The sequence below is a fragment of the Carcharhinus amblyrhynchos genome, unplaced genomic scaffold (assembly GCF_965287045.1).
Source record: "Carcharhinus amblyrhynchos unplaced genomic scaffold, sCarAmb.v2.hapA scaffold_69, whole genome shotgun sequence".
In the NCBI taxonomy this organism is placed as follows: domain Eukaryota; kingdom Metazoa; phylum Chordata; class Chondrichthyes; order Carcharhiniformes; family Carcharhinidae; genus Carcharhinus; species Carcharhinus amblyrhynchos.
This window is the reverse complement of record NW_027649809.1, coordinates 282,483-299,841: the sequence shown is the minus strand read 5'-3', so window position 1 is coordinate 299,841 and position 17,359 is coordinate 282,483. Positions and strand designations below refer to the sequence as shown.

The 17,359-nt window shown below is 47.7% G+C and overlaps 1 protein-coding gene across 1 annotated transcript in view; it reads left to right on the top strand.

The window, feature by feature from the left end:
- The first annotated feature begins 12,595 nt into the window (after window positions 1-12,595).
- LOC145337741 (plasminogen activator inhibitor 1-like) overlaps window positions 12,596-17,359 on the top strand; it is a 14,372-nt gene continuing 9,608 nt past the window's right edge. Inside the window, exon 1 of the mRNA XM_080182580.1 lies at window positions 12,596-12,770. Coding sequence (XP_080038706.1) covers window positions 12,596-12,770 — 175 coding nt within the window. The remainder of the gene's footprint in view (window positions 12,771-17,359) is intronic.

Below are 17,359 nucleotides of genomic sequence, written 5' to 3'. Positions count from 1 at the left end.
GAACGTGCAGTCTCTGCACAGACAGTCATCCGAGGCCAGAATTGAACCCGGCTCCCAGCTGAAAGATAACTGCTCCGACAGTGCAGCACTCGCACAGCACTGTACTGTCTGATTATGCACTCACGTCTCTGGAGAGGTTTCCAGAGAAGCTTCTAATTCGGGATCAATGAGTAAACACCCACTGAGCCAGCACTCAGTGACATCCATGAGGTGGGGGTGGGGAGAGAGGATTTGCTAATTTCCTTCATCAACAAATTTATTAAAAGATCTCGAAAGATTGACTAACTCTGGGATTTTCCGAGCATAACCTTAGGAAGTGTCCCAGCTCTTTCCTCTCATTACTCAATCTATAAAACGCTGAGGCCACCCCGTTATCTCATTCTGATCGTAAGGATGACAGTGTACTGGAAATAGATAGAGAATCTGGTGAACTGGTACAGCAAATGTCAACAAACTGAAGGAGATTGTCATCGACTTCAGGAAGTGTAGTGGAGAATATGCCCCTGTCTTCACCAATAGGGACAAAGTGGAAAAGATTGCGAGCGTCAAGTTTTTGGGAGTCTAGATCACCGACAACCTGCCCTGGCTCCCCCCACCCCAATGCCGACGCTATAGTTAAGAAACCCCACCATCGCCTCTCCTTTCACAGAAGACTAAGGAAATTTGGCATGTCCGCTATGACTCTCGCCAACTTTACGGATGCCCCATAGAAAGCATTCTTTCTGGTTGTATCACAGCTCGGTATGGGCTCCTGCTCTGCCCAAGACCGCAAGAAACTACAAAAGGTCGTGAATGTAGCCCCAATCCATCACACAAACCAGCCTTCCATCCATTGACTCTGTCTACACTTCCCGCTGCCTTGGCAAAGCAGCCGGCATAATTAAGGACCCCCCACACCCCGAACGTTCTCTCTTCCACCTTCTTCTGACAGGAGAAAGATATCAAAGTCTGAGGTCACGTACTCAAGAACAGCTTCTTCCCTGCTGCCATCAGACTTTTGAATGGACCTTCCTCACATTAAGTTGATCTTTCTCTACACCCTAGCTATGACTGTAACACTACATTCTGCACCCTCTCCTTTCCTTCTCTATGAATGGTATGCTTTGTCTGTACAGCGTGCAAGAAACAATACTTTTCACTGTATCCCAATACATGTGGCAATAATGAATCAACTCCTTCTCCCCTATGTACTCTATGAATGGTATGTTTTGTCTGTAAGCACACAAGAAACAATACTTTTCACTGTATCTGAATACATGTGACAATAATGAACCAAATCAAGTCCTTCTCCCCATGTACTCTATGAATGGTATGCTTTGTCTGTAAGCACGCAAGAAACAATACTTTTCACTGTATCCCAAAACATGTGGCAATAATAAATCAAATCCTTCTCCCCTATGTACTCTATGAACAGCATGCTTTGTCTATATAGCGCGCAAGAAACATTTTTCAATGTATCCCAATACATGAGACAAGAATAAATCAAATCAAATGAAAACCAGAGGGGACACAAAAAACAAAGCCTTGGGATGGGGTAGGGGGTGATTCTTCTCCCGTCACTATATGAACATATTTAAAAGTTTTCTTAAGGTTTATTTATTTACCAAGCAAGGCTTACATTAACACTGCAATGAAGTTACTGTGAAAAGTCCCCCAGTCGCCACAGTCAAGCGTCTGTTTGTGTCAATGTACCCTAACCAGCACGTCTTTCAGACTGTGAGAGGGAACTGGAGGAGACCCACGCAGACACGGGGAGAACGTGCAGGCTTCGCACAGGCAGTCGCCCGAGGCCAGAATTGAACCCGGCTCCCACTGGTGCCACTCTGCCGCTCTACCCCAGCTGGAAGATAGCTCCTCCAACAGTGCAGCACTCGCACAGCACTGTACTGTCTGATTATGCACTCACGTCTCTGGAGAGGTTTCCAGAGAAGCTTCTAATTCGGGGTCAATGAGTAAACACCCACTGAGCCAGCACTCAGTGACCTCCATGGGGTGGGTGGGGGGGTGGGGGGAGAGGAATTGCTAATTTTCTTCATCAACAAATTTATTAAAAGATCTCGAAAGATTGACTAACTCTGGGATTTTCCGAGCGTAACCTTAGGAAGTGTTCCAGCTCTTTCCTCTCATTACTCAATCTATAAAACGCTGAGGCCACCCCATTATCTCATTCTGATCGTAAGGATGACAGTGTACTGGAAATAGATAGAGAATCTGGTGAACTGGTACAGCAAATGTCAACAAACTGAAGGAGATTGTCATCGACTTCAGGAAGTGTAGTGGAGAATATGCCCCTGTCTTCACCAATTGGGACAAAGTAGAAAAGATTGCGAGCATCAAGTTTTTGGGAGTCTAGATCACCGACAACCTGCCCTGGCTCCCCCCCCCCAGTGCCGACGCTATAGTTAAGAAACCCCACCATCACCTCTACTTTCTCAGGAGACTAAGGAAATTTGGCATGTCAGCTACGACTCTCGCCAACTTTACGGATGCCCCATAGAAAGCATTCTTTCTGGTTGTATCACAGCTTGGTCTGGGCTCCTGCTCTGCCCAAGACCGCAAGAAACTACAAAAGGGTCGTGAATGTAGCCCAATCCATCACACAAACCAGCCTTCCATCCATTGACTCTGTCTACACTTCCCGCTGCCTCGGCAAAGCAGCCAGCATAATTAAGGACCCCCCACACCCCGAACGTTCTCTCTTCCACCTTCTTCTGACAGGAGAAAGATATCAAAGTCTGAGGTCACGTACTCAAGAACAGCTTCTTCCCTGCTGCCATCAGACTTTTGAATGGACCTACCTCACATTAAGTTGATCTTTCTCTACACCCTAGCTATGACTGTAACACTACATTCTGCACCCTCTCCTTTCCTTCTCTATGAATGGTATGCTTTGTCTGTACAGCGTGCAAGAAACAATACTTTTCACTGTATCCCAATACATGTGGCAATAATGAATCAACTCCTTCTCCCCTATGTACTCTATGAATGGTATGTTTTGTCTGTAAGCACACAAGAAACAATACTTTTCACTGTATCTGAATACATGTGACAATAATGAACCAAATCAAGTCCTTCTCCCCATGTACTCTATGAATGGTATGCTTTGTAAGCACGCAAGAAACAATACTTTTCACTGTATCCCAAAACATGTGGCAATAATAAATCAAATCCTTCTCCCCTATGTACTCTATGAACAGCATGCTTTGTCTATATAGCGCGCAAGAAACATTTTTCAATGTATCCCAATACATGAGACAAGAATAAATCAAATCAAATGAAAACCAGAGGGGACACAAAAAACAAAGCCTTGGGATGGGGTAGGGGGTGATTCTTCTCCCGTCACTATATGAACATATTTAAAAGTTTTCTTAAGGTTTATTTATTTACCAAGCAAGGCTTACATTAACACTGCAATGAAGTTACTGTGAAAAGTCCCCCAGTCGCCACAGTCAAGCGTCTGTTTGTGTCAATGTACCCTAACCAGCACGTCTTTCAGACTGTGAGAGGGAACTGGAGGAGACCCACGCAGACACGGGGAGAACGTGCAGGCTTCGCACAGGCAGTCGCCCGAGGCCAGAATTGAACCCGGCTCCCACTGGTGCCACTCTGCCGCTCTACCCCAGCTGGAAGATAGCTCCTCCAACAGTGCAGCACTCGCACAGCACTGTACTGTCTGATTATGCACTCACGTCTCTGGAGAGGTTTCCAGAGAAGCTTCTAATTCGGGGTCAATGAGTAAACACCCACTGAGCCAGCACTCAGTGACCTCCATGGGGTGGGTGGGGGGGTGGGGGGAGAGGAATTGCTAATTTTCTTCATCAACAAATTTATTAAAAGATCTCGAAAGATTGACTAACTCTGGGATTTTCCGAGCGTAACCTTAGGAAGTGTTCCAGCTCTTTCCTCTCATTACTCAATCTATAAAACGCTGAGGCCACCCCGTTATCTCATTCTGATCGTAAGGATGACAGTGTACTGGAAATAGATAGAGAATCTGGTGAACTGGTACAGCAAATGTCAACAAACTGAAGGAGATTGTCATCGACTTCAGGAAGTGTAGTGGAGAATATGCCCCTGTCTTCACCAATTGGGACAAAGTAGAAAAGATTGCGAGCATCAAGTTTTTGGGAGTCTAGATCACCGACAACCTGCCCTGGCTCCCCCCCCGACAGTGCCGACGCTATAGTTAAGAATCCCCACCATCACCTCTACTTTCTCAGAAGACTAAGGAAATTTGGCATGTCCGCTACGACTCTCGCCAACTTTACGGATGCCCCATAGAAAGCATTCTTTCTGGGTTGTATCACAGCTTGGTATGGGCTCCTGCTCTGCCCAAGACCGCAAGAAACTACAAAAGGTTGTGAATGTAGCCCAATCCATCACACAAACCAGCCTCCCATCCATTGACTCTGTCTACACTTCCCGCTGCCTCGGGGAAAAGCAGCCAGCATAATCAAGGACCCCCCACACCCCGAACGTTCTCTCTTCCACCTTCTTCTGACAGGAGAAAGATATCAAAGTCTGAGGTCACGTACTCAAGAACAGCTTCTTCCCTGCTGCCATCAGACTTTTGAATGGACCTTCCTCGCATTAAGTTGATCTTTCTCTACACCCTAGCTATGACTGTAACACTACATTCTGCATTCTCTCCTTTCCTTCTCTATGAATGGTATGCTTTGTCTGTCTTGCAGGCAAGAAACGATACTTTTCACTATATCCCAGTACATGCGACAATAATAAATCAAATCAAATCCTTCTCCCCTATGTACTCTATGAATGGTATGCTTTGTCTGTACATTGCGCAAGAAACAATACTTTTCATTGTGTCCCAATACATGTGACAATAATAAATCAAATCCTTCTCCCCTGTGTACTCTATGAATGGTATGCTTTGTCTGTATATTGCGCAAGAAACAATACTTTTCATTGTGTCCCAATACATGTGACAATAATAAATCAAATCAAATCAAATCCAAACCAGAGGGGACACAGAAATCAAAACCTGAGGGTGGGGGAGGGGGCCATTCCTCTCATTCCATGAACATATTTGAAAGGTTTCTTAAAGTTTTTTTATTTACCAAGTAAGGCTTACATTAACACTGCAATGAAGTTAGTATGAAAATCCCCCAGTCGCAACAGTCTGACACCTGTTCATGTCAAATCTTTCAGACTGTGAGGGGAAACTGGAGCACGCGGAGAAAACCCACGCAGGCACGGGGAGAACGTGTAGACTTTGCATAGACAGTGACCCGCGCTGGGGATCGAACCTGGATCCCTGGTGCTCTGAGGCAGCCGTACTAACCACTGTGCTGTTCACCCATCCCTTCCGACCAGAATTAAATATGCATTGACCTGCTCGCCTTTGGACACGAAGAGGCAATTTAACACGGCCAATCCACCCACGGATTTTGGACTGTGGGGGGACCCGGAGGAAACCCACACACAGACCCGGTGGGGAGGAGAACGTCCAGGTAGTGACCCAAGGCTGGGAATCGAACCCGGGCCCCTAGCGCTGTGAGGCAGCAGCGCTCACCACTGCGCCCACCATGCTGCCACCCTAATACACGTGACGATAATAAAATAGATCAAATGTCGTGCGAAATATTGAAGTGCTGGTGGAAATAATTTCTTCACAGCAAGGAAATCTGGAACTTCTGGTTGCCGCACTTGCGCAAGGATATTTTGGCCTTGGAGGGAGTGCAGAGGAGGTTCACTAGGCTGATACCGGAGATGAGGGGGTTGGACTATGAAGAGAGACTAAATAGACTGGGTCTGTACTCGTTGGACTTTAGAAGGATGAGGGGGGATCTTATAGAGACTATAAGATAATAAAGGGGATGGATAGGGTAGAGGTAGAGAGATTCTTCCCGCTTAGAAAGGATAGCAGGATGAGAGGGCACAGCCTCAAGATAAGGGGGGGAGCAGTTTAGATCGGAGTTGAGGAGGAACTTCTTCACTCAAAGGGTTGTGAATCTCTGGAATTCTCTGCCCGTTGAAGTGGTGGAGGCTGCCTCGCTGAATATATTTAAGTCACGGGTAGATAGGTTTCTGATAGACAGGGGAATTAAGGGGAGAAAGCGGGAAAGTGGAACTGATCCACTTCAGATCAGCCATGATCTTATTGAATGGTGGGGCAGGCTCGAGGGGCTGGATGGCCGACTCCTGCTCCTATTTCTTTGTTCTTCTCTCCCCAAAATAAGCTGTTCGGGGAAAGGGTGGATGGAAACTTACAAAAGCGAGCGTAAAGGAATATTTCTTAAGCAAGTGTGTGTGCGTGATTGCGAAAGTGCGAATGCGCAATGAGTAATAACTGGTTGAAATGCAAAAACAGCATTTAGTGCACCTTATCATGGAAGCCTGTGAGTGAGTGAGTCACATGCAGCACACACGGGGTGGGATTTTCCATCTCTCCAGCCGGCGGGATTTTCCTGTCCCGTCGCAGGTGACCCCCTCAATCTCTCCAATGCCACCCCACCTCCCCCCCCGCCAACTCCCTCTGTCCCTCCTTGGTAGCAGGTTCCCTGGTTGCTCAGGCAGGGGAGTAAAATGCTGTTGACTTTGGCGGGACTGGAAAATTGGACCGGCGAATATGTTCTGTCACCAGGAAACACGCAACTGAAGGTCTGGAAAATTCCAGCCCCTTGCCCCGCACCCCCCCTCCTCCCATCCCCAACGGAAATGGTGACACCAGCTGGTGTCAAATCATCGCAAACTCAACTGGGACACAGTGTGAGTGTGATGGGATATGCCATTTGCTTGGATGGATGGATGTGAATGGAGGGAAGGAGGGAGGGAGGGAGAAGGAGGGAGGGAGGGAGAGAGAGATGGATGAATGGATGGACGAATGTCTGGATGGATGAAGAGAGGGAGGGAGGGACGGATGGATGGAGGGAGGGACGGATATCAGACTGGCATCTGTTATTCTATATATAAACCATCCCGAACCCCTCGATTAGATTCCAGTCTGTAACTCACTCCCGGGTATCTGTTATTCTATATATAAACCACCCCGAACCCCTCGATTAGATTCCAGTCTGTAACTCGCTCCCGGGTATCTGTTATTCTATATATAAACCACCCCGAACCCCTCGATTAGATTCCAGTCTGTAACTCACTCCCGGGTATCTGTTATTCTATATATAAACCACCCCGAACCCCTCGATTAGATTCCAGTCTGTAACTCACTCCCGGGTATCTGTTATTCTATATATAAACCACCCCGAACCCCTCGATTAGATTCCAGTCTGTAACTCACTCCCGGGTATCTGTTATTCTATATATAAACCACCCCGAACCCCTCGATTAGATTCCAGTCTGTAACTCGCTCCTGGGTATCTGTTATTCTATATATAAACCACCCCAAACCCCTCGATTAGATTCCAGTCTGTAATTTGCTCCAGGGTATCTGTTATTCTATATATAAACCACCCCGAACCCCTCGATTAGATTCCAGTCTGTAACTCGCTCCCGGGTATCTGTTATTCTATATATAAACCACCCCGAACCCCTCGAATAGATTCCAGTCTGTAACTCGCTCCCGGGTATCTGTTATTCTATATATAAACCACCCCGAACCCCTCGATTAGATTCCGGTCTGTAACTCGCTCCCGGGTATCTGTTATTCTATATATAAACCACCCCGAACCCCTCGATTAGATTCCGGTCTGTAACTCACTCCAGGGTATCTGTTATTTTATACATAATTCCTGAATTCTATGATTTAATTTCACCCTGTGCTGACTCCTTCAACACATCATGATATTGTCTCTCTGTCTATATTTACATTTATGAACCACAAGACCATTCTGCTTTGCCACTCACTGACCCTTTCCTGTTGCTTTCTGTTCAGTTTCCATTATCTTGTTTCCTATAATGAGTGTCACACTGTCACTGTCCTGGAACGTGATAACGGTTCACCCCGGGACAGCAGCCGAGACACAAACATCCTTTCCCCAAGTGTTTATCAAGAGCCTCCACTTCTCGAATAGGGAGAGACGCACTACCCCCCCACCCTCCTTCCTTCTCCCCTCCCCCACTTTGCTCACTCCCTGACCCCTCCCCACCGGCAAGCAGGCGTTCCAGGCGACATTCACTTAAAGCGACAGCGCGAGGCTAGAAGTCCTAGGCCTCTTTGTCAGCTGGGCTCCCCTGTGAACATCCTGCCCGCGTGCACACTGCTCTTAGGCGCAACCTCACTTCTCTGCTGCTGCAGGCCACGCGCCACCCCTCGTGCCATCTCCTGGGAAACAATATTGGATTGACTTAAGATTGAGACTTGCTAAATATTTTCCGGTGTTTTCTCTTTCTCTATACAGGGCGGCGCAGCGGTTAGCACTGCTGCCTCACAGCGCCAGGGACTTGGGTTCAATTTCTCGGTTTGGGTCACTGCCTATGCAGGGTCTGAATGTTACCCCCCTGCTCCCCACCTCGTGTATGCGTGGATTTCCTCTGGTTGCTCTGGTTTCTTCCCACTGTCCTAAGAGGCACAGGTTAGTGGGATTGGCCATGCTAAATTGCCTCTTAATGTCCAAAAAGTGTGTCGATCAGATGGATTGGCCATACTAAATTGCCCCTGAGTGTCCAAAGATGTGCAGGTTAGGTGGATTGGCCATGCAAAACTGGCTCTTAGTGTCCAAAAAATGTGTCGATCAGATGGATTGGCCATACTAAATTGCCCCTTAGTGTCCAAAGATGCGCAGGTTAGGTGGATTGGCCATGCTAAATTGCCCCTTAGTGTCCAAAGATGCGCAGGTTAGGTGGATTGGCCATGCTAAACTGCCTCTTAGTGTCCAAAAAATGTGTCGATCAGATGGATTGGCCATGCTAAATTGCCCCTTAGTGTCCAAAGATGTGCAGGTTAGGTGGATTGGCCATGCTAAATTGCCCCTTAGTGTCCAAAGATGTGCAGGTTAGGTGGATTGGCCATGCTAAATTGCCCCTTGGTGTCCAAAGATGTACAGGTTAGGTGGATTGGCCATGCTAAATTGCCCCTTGGTGTCCAAAGATGTGCAGGTTAGATGGATTGGCCATGCTAAATTGCCCCTTAGTGTCCAAAGATGTGCAGGTTAGGTGGATTGGCCATGCTAAATTGCCCCTTGGTGTCCAAAGATGTACAGGTTAGGTGGATTGGCCATGCTAAATTGCCCCTTGGTGTCCAAAGATGTGCAGGTTAGATGGATTGGCCATGCTAAATTGCCCCTTAGTGTCCAAAGATGTGCAGGTTAGGTGGATTGGCCATGCTAAATTGCCCCTTGGTGTCCAAAGATGTGCAGGTTAGATGGATTGGCCATGCTAAATTGCCCCTTAGTGTTCCAAAGATGTGCAGGTTAAGTGAATTAGCCATGTTTAATTGCCCCTTACTGTCCAAAGATGTGCGGGTTAGGTGGATTGGCCATACTAAATTCTCCCTCTGTGTTACTCAAACAAGTGCCTGTGTGTGGAGGCTTGGGGATTTTCACAGTAACGTCATCGCAGTGTTAATTTAAGCCTACTTGTGACAATAATAAAGTAAGCTTTAAATAATTTCCAGCATTTTCTTTCTGTAGGGCAGCACGGTGGTTAGAACTGCTGCCTCACTGCGCCAGGGACTAAGGTTCAATTCCGGCCTTGGGTCACTGTCTGTGCGGAGTCTGCACAGACCTCCCATATCTACGTAGATCTCCTCCCACACCCCCGATAGACTGTTTAGTTGCATTTCTGCCTGACAGTGCCAGGGATCCAGGTTTGAATCCCAGACTTGGGTCACTGTGCAGAGTCTGCAGATTCTCCCCCACCGTGACTGCGTGGGTTTCCTCCGGGTGCTCCGGTTTCCCCCCACAGTCTGAAAGACGTGCTGGTTAGGGTGCATTGGCCGTGCTAAATTCTCCCTCAGTGTTACCCGAACAGGCACCAGAGTGTGGCGACTGGGGGATTTTCACAGTAACTTCATTGCAGTGTTAGTGTAAGCCTATTTGTGACACTGATAAATAACTTTATGTTTCATGTAAGTCACTTCTACTAAGCGTAACTGGTACGAGTTCAACTGGTCATCTTGAATTGGTTGTTAGTGCGGTTCAGAGCACACTCAGGCTTGTTTCGGGAGTGCTGTCCATTCACAGATTACATCTATGGCAATACTGTGAAGAAATGTACTCTATGAACAGTATGCTTTGTCTGTATAGCGCGCAAGAAACAATACTTTTCACTGTATCCCAATACATGTGACAATAATAAATCAAATCAAATCCTTTTCCCCCATGTACTCTATGAATAGTATGCTTTGTCTGTATAGCGCGCAAGAAACAATACTTTTCACTGTATCCCAATACATGTGACAATAATAAATCAAATCAAATCCTTTTCCCCCATGTACTCTATGAATAGTATGCTTTGTCTGTATAGCGCGCAAGAAACAATACTTTTCACTGTATCCCAATACATGTGACAATAATAAATCAAATCAAATCTTTTCCCCCATGTACTCTATGAATAGTATGCTTTGTCTGTATAGCGCGCAAGAAACAATACTTTTCACTGTATCCCCAATACATGTGACAATAATAAATCAAATCAAATCCTTTTCCCCCATGTACTCTATGAATAGTATGCTTTGTCTGTATAGCGCGCAAGAAACAATACTTTTCACTATATCCCAATACATGTGACAATAATAAATCAAATCCTTCTCCCCTATGTACTCTATGAATGGTATGCTTTGTCTGTATAGCGCGCAAGAAACAAATACTTTTCACTGTCTCCCAATACATGTGACAACAACAAATCAAATCCTTCTCCCCTAAGTACTCTATGAATGGTATGCTTGGTCTGTATAGCGCACAAGAAACAATACTTTTCACTGTATCCCAATACATGTGATATTAATAAATCAAATCAAAATGGGAAGAACTTACAAACGCCAGACAGACAGTGACCCAAGCCAGGAATTGAACACAGGTCCCTCGCGCTGTGAGGCAGCAATGCGTCATTCGTCATATTCCAACTGTGTTTTTAAATAAATTTATTTGGTAAAAGCTTCCGAGTGGGTCATTTGCATCATACCTGGAGCGGTGCAACTTACGCTCACCCCTGTCAAATTGGCATGTTAAAAAATTTTGGGGTCCCGGGCTTACTTCATAAAACGTCTTGGGGATTCCTGACTTGGCATTTAACATGCAGCAGGGAGCAATGGAACGTGAAAGGTGGGTGCTGCAAGGGTTAAGAAGAACAGGAGCAACACATTTTTTGGCTGGCTCCCATGAAGCGTCCCAAGAGGGTTCAGTCATCAAGTGGTGGGTAGATTCCTTAATGCTCTTGGAATTTATCACGTAGCAGCAAAAATATTTCACACTGTTCGCAAGGGAGAGAGGAACAAACTTTGCCCACTTGTTAAACCACCATTCCCCTCTCCCCCCTCTCCCCCAACCACAATTTATTCCATACAACAGGAATCTAAATTGCAAACATCCAAACACACACACAGGAGTATTACGTATAGCTCAAAGAATCCCACATTCCCACCGTCTCTTCAATCGTGCGAATAGATTGATCCAATTTGCCACTGTTGGGATTCAAGGATCCCAACGGCACAGAAGGAGGCCATTCATCCTGCACCGACCACAATCCCACTCAGGCCCTCTCCCAATATATTTACCCTGCTAGTCCTCTTGACGCTAAGGGATAATTCAGCATGGCCAATCCACCTAATCTACACATCCTTGGACACTAAGGGGCAATTTAGCATGGCCAATCCACCTAACCTACACATCTTTGGACACAATGGGGCAATTTACCATGGCCAATCCACCTAACCTGCACATCTTTGGACACTAAGGGCAATTTAGCATGGCCAATCCAATTAATTTGCACATCTTTGTACACTAAGGGGCAACTTAGCATGGCCAATCATCTAACCTGCACATTCTTTGGACACTAAGGGCAATTTAGCATGGCCAATCCACCTAACCTGCACATCTTTGGACACTAAGGGGCAATTTAGCATGGCCAATCCACCTAACCTGCACATCTTTGGACACTAAGGGGCAATTTAGCATGGCCAATCCATCTAACCTGCACATCTTTGGACACTAAGGGGCAATTTAGCATGGCCAATCCACCTAACCTGACATCTTTGGACACAAGAGGGCAATTTACTATGGCCAATCCACCTAACCTACACATCTTTGGACACTAAGGGGCAATTTAGCATGGCCAATCCACCTAACCTGCACATCTTTGGACACTAAGGGGCAATTTAGCATGGCCAATCCATCTAACCTGCACATCTTTGGACACTAAGGGGCAATTTAGCATGGCCAATCCACCTAACCTGACATCTTTGGACACAAGAGGGCAATTTACTATGGCCAATCCACCTAACCTACACATCTTTGGACACTAAGGGGCAATTTAGCATGGCCAATCCACCTAACCTGCACATCTTTGGACACCTTAGCATGGATCGAATGGCTTACCCTCCCCCCCCCCCCCCCCGCCTGCTCCTACGTCTTACACCCTAACGGTGCCACGGGGAGACAGGCAGTCGCAAAAAGAACAGAGCTCCAATTGATTCTATTTTCCCATCCTGTGTTGCAATGTTTACAGTGAGTACACTTCTCGGATGACGTACGGGAGGTCAGCGCTCTCAGGAGATGACGTGACGAGTTTCAAACTGGACGCCAATGCCCTGGCCAGTGTGGAGGTAACCCATGACAACACTTTGGATGATTCCAGTTGGCCAGGGAGTGCACGGAAGTACACTCCACAAACCCCCTTCTCCCGGATCATCCCTCACAGTGAGGTGACATGGTTGCACGCGGTCTGTGCGTTTGTGTCCAAAGAACACCACATCTTGCCTGTGAGTGATGACAAGGTCCTGATGGCCCACTGGCAAAATGAATCATTGAACACAGAGCTACTCCAAGCTACCTATTCTGACCCATCCAATGTTTCCCACAGCCCTGTGATTTTATTTTTCTTTTTTTGCTTTTTGTTCCTTATTTGTTCAATGTTTGTTCCTTTCCCCTCATAATTTTCACTGCATTCATTTGTGGCTCGTGGGAGTTGCTGAATGGAAAGTCGAATGCAGATAGGAAATGTACAGTAAATGGCTGGACCCTGAAGGCTATTGAAAGGCAGAGGGATCTGGGCGTACAGGTTCACTGAAAGGGGCAACGCAGGTGGAGAAGGTGGTGAAGAAGGCATACGGCATGCTCGCCTTCATCGGCCGGGGCACTGAGTTTAAAAATTGGCAAGTCAATTTAGAGAACCTCAGCGAGGCCGCACTTGGGATATAGTGTTCAATTCTGGTCACCCACACTACCAGAAGGACGTGGAGGCTTCAAGAGGGTACAGAAAAGATTTACCGGGATGTTGCCTAGTATGGAGGACATTAGCTATGAGGAGAGGTTGGAGAAACTGCGTTTGTTCTCACTGGAGCGACGGAGGTTGAGGGGGCGACCTGATAGAAGTCGACGAGGGGGATGGACAGAGTGGATAGTCAGAAGCTTTTTCCCCAGGGTGGAAGAGTCAATTACTAGGGGGCACAGGTTTAAGGTGCGAGGGGCAAGGTTTAAAGGAGATGTGCGGGGGTAGATGTTTTACACACAAAGGGGCAATTTAGCATGGCCAACCCACCTAACCTACACATCTTTGGGCACTAAGGGTCAATTTAGCATGGCCAATTCAACTAACAAGCACATCTTAGGTCACGATGGAATAATTTAGCATGGCTAACGCACCTAACCTGCACATCTTTGGACACTAAGGGACAATTTAGCATGGCCAATCCACCTAACCTGCACATCTTTGGACACTAAGGACAATTTAGCATGGCCAATCCACCTAACCTGCACATCTTTGGACACTAAGGGACAATTTAGCATGGCCAATCCACCTAACCTGCACATCTTTGGACACTAAGGGACAATTTAGCATGGCCAATCCACCTAACCTGCGCATCTTTGGACACTAAGGGACAATTTAGCATGGCCAATCCACCTAACCTGCACATCTTTGGACACTAAGGTGCAATTTAGCATAGCCAATCCACCTAACCTGCACATCTTTGGACACTAAGGGGGCAATTTAGCATGGCCAACCGATCTAACCTACATATCTTTGGACACTAAGGGCAATTTAGCACGGCCAATGCTCATAAGCTACACATCTTTGGAGCGTGGGAGAAAATCGGGGCACCCAGAGGAAGCCCAAGTAGACATAGGGAGAACGTGCAGACTCTGCACAGATAATGACCAGAGACTGGAATCGAATCAATGTCCCTGGCGCTGTGAGGTAGCAGCACTAACCACTGTGCCACCATTGATTTTAACTTTCAGCTGAGGTGGGGATTTGAACGCATGTTGCCACAGAGCAGGAGATGGATCAATAGGCTGATAACGTAACCACTTGGTCACCAGCACCGCAGAACAAGTTTAATAAAATAGTGTTTGATGGGGGGACAGTGTAGAGGGAGCTTTACTCTGTATCTAACCCCGTGCTGTACCTGTCCTGGGAGTGTTTGATGGGGACAGTGTAGAGGGAGCTTTACTCTGTATCTAACCCCGTGCTGTACCTGCCCTGGGAGTGTTGATGGGGGACAGTGTAGAGGGAGCTTTACTCTGTATCTAACACCATGCTGTACCTGTCCTGGGAGTGTTTGATGGGGGGACAGTGTAGAGGGAGCTTTACTCTGTATCTAACCCCCGTGCTGTACCTGTCCTGGGAGTGTTTGATGGGGGGACAGTGTAGAGGGAGCTTTACTCTGTATCTAACCCCGTGCTGTACCTGTCCTGGGAGTGTTTGATGGGGGACAGTGTAGAGGGAGCTTTACTCTGTATCTAACCCTGTGCTGTACCTGTCCTGGGAGTGTTTGATGGGGGGACAGTGTAGAGGGAGCTTTACTCTGTATCTAACCCCGTGCTGTACCTGTCCTGGGGGTGTTTGATGGGGGGACAGTGTAGAGGGAGCTTTACTCTGTATCTAACCCCGTGCTATACCTGTCCTGGGAGTGTTTGATGGGGGACAGTGTAGAGGGAGCTTTACTCTGTATCTAACCCCGTGCTGTACCTGTCCTGGGAGTGTTTGATGGGGGACAGTGTAGAGGGAGCTTTACTCTGTATCTAACCCCGTGCTGTACCTGTCCTGGGAGTGTTTGATGGGGGACAGTGTCGAGGGAGTTTAATCTCTACCCAAAGCCCTGCTTTAGCTGTTCAGCATTCCATTCCCCCGTACGAACACCCTTCACATTATTAATTCATACTCAAAGAAGTCTATGTTTCAGGTGAATGAGAGTGGGATGTCTAAATGTGATTCGTCCGCCAGCTCCCTGTCTGAAGTAGGCATTCGGAGCCAGGGTGGTGGCTGGGGAGTTGGTGGGAGTTGCATTGTCTCACCGCCACAGCTGGGTGTCAATTTGGCGACTCAGGCCGTTCAATAAACATCTGTAACCATGGAGAAAAAAAACAAAGGCCTTCCCCTGAAGTCTGTGTCATATTAACAAACTCGAGTGGGCAGAGAATGAGGAGGACTTATTTGGGGAACAGCCTTGCAGTGGTTGCAAACAGCTTTCCAGCTGTTATCCCTTTTCTTTATTCATTGTTTCCCATCCACCTCCTGGCCACTACACACCATCCCCTCTCAACGCACCCCGACCCCCCTCCCCCACTCTCCTCCCCCTCCATGCTAAATTGTCCTCATTGTCTAAAGATGTGCAGGTTAGGTGGATTGGCCATGCTAAATTGCCCCTTAGTGTCCAAAGATGTGTAGGTTAGGTGGATTGGCCATGCTAAATTGCCCCTTAGTGTCCAAAGATGTGTAGGTTAGGTGGATTGGCCATGCTAAATTGCCCCTTAGTGTCCAAAGATGTGTAGGTTAGGTGGATTGGCCATGCTAAATTGCCCCTTAGTGTCCAAAGATGTGCAGGTTAGGTGGATTGGCCATGCTAAATTGCCCTTAGTGTCCAAAGATGTTCAGGTTAGGTGGATTGGCCATGCTAAATTGTCCCTTAGTGTCCAAAGATGTGCAGGTTAGGTGGATTGGCCATGCTAAATTGCCCCTTAGTGTCCAAAGATGCGCAGGTTAGGTGGATTGGCCATGCTAAATTGCCCCTTAGTGTCCAAAGATGCACAGGTTAGGTGGATTAGCCATGCTAAATTGCCCCTTAGTGTCCAAAGATGTGCAGGTTAGGTGGATTGGCCATGCTAAATTGCCCCTTAGTGTCCAAAGATGTGTAGGTTAGGGGGATTGGCCCTGCTAAATTGCCCCTTAGTGTCCAAAGATGTGCAGGTTAGGTGGATTGGCCATGCTAAATTGCCCCTTAGTGTCCAAAGATGTGTAGGTTAGGTGGATTGGCCATGCTAAATTGCCCCTTAGTGTCTAAAGATGTGCAGATTAGGTGGATTGGCCATGCAAAATTGCCCCTTAGTGTCCAAAGATGTGTAGGTTAGGTGGATTGGCCATGCTAAATTGCCCTTAGTGTCCAAAGATGTGTAGGTTAGGTGGATTGGCTATGCTAAATTGCCCCTTAGTGTCCAAAGATGCGCAGATGAGGGCAATTGGCCATGCTAAAATTCCCCTGAGTGTCGGGGGGGATGGCAGGATAAATAAACGGGGGTTACGGTGATATGGGAGTGTGGTCGGCACAGGCTCGATGGGCCAAATGTGCTTCTTCCGCACTGTCGGGGGTCTATGATTGAGGCTGCAGACTAAAACAGAATATTGTTTGGGGTGGGGCGGTGGTGGGGGGGGAGGTTAGGACTTGGGGGGGGAAGTGGTAAGAAGGAGACCTGGATGTCACTGATCGAAGGGCTACACCCCACCCGTGACACTGGCACCAATTGGCCAAGGGGGAACGGGTAGTACCAGAAGCAATGGGCTGAGGGAGGAAGGATGGTAAGGGGGTTTGGGGGGATGGGGGGTGGAATTGCGGGGGGAGGGGTGATGGCGATAAAGATCCAATATCAGAGGTGCCTTTGGAGAGCAAATCCCAGGGATGGCGTTTGGCGGGGAGGGCGGGTGGGGGGGGCGGGGGTGGGGTTTCCATTTCAGATCACTACCCAGTGTCTACCTCATACCCTCACTTACCCTGGCAACCCCCCCTCTGTCCCACCCCTTCCCACACTTTGTGTGAAACAAGTGTGGCGAGGCTCGGAGGTTTGGCTGAAGCCCCACGTGGTCGAATAGCTGATTGCAGTGAGGGGAGTTGTGGGGGGGGGTGGGGAGGGTGGGGGGAGAGACAGGAGGTGAGTTGGGGATGGGGGGGGGGTGCGTTGCGGGGAGGTGGAAGCGGAGAGATTGCGAGGCAGAACGGGCTGTGCCGTGCAACTCCTGGACCCAAGGGGGTTTGTGCTCAGAGCATGAGTCAGGATGCAGATGAGAAGGACGT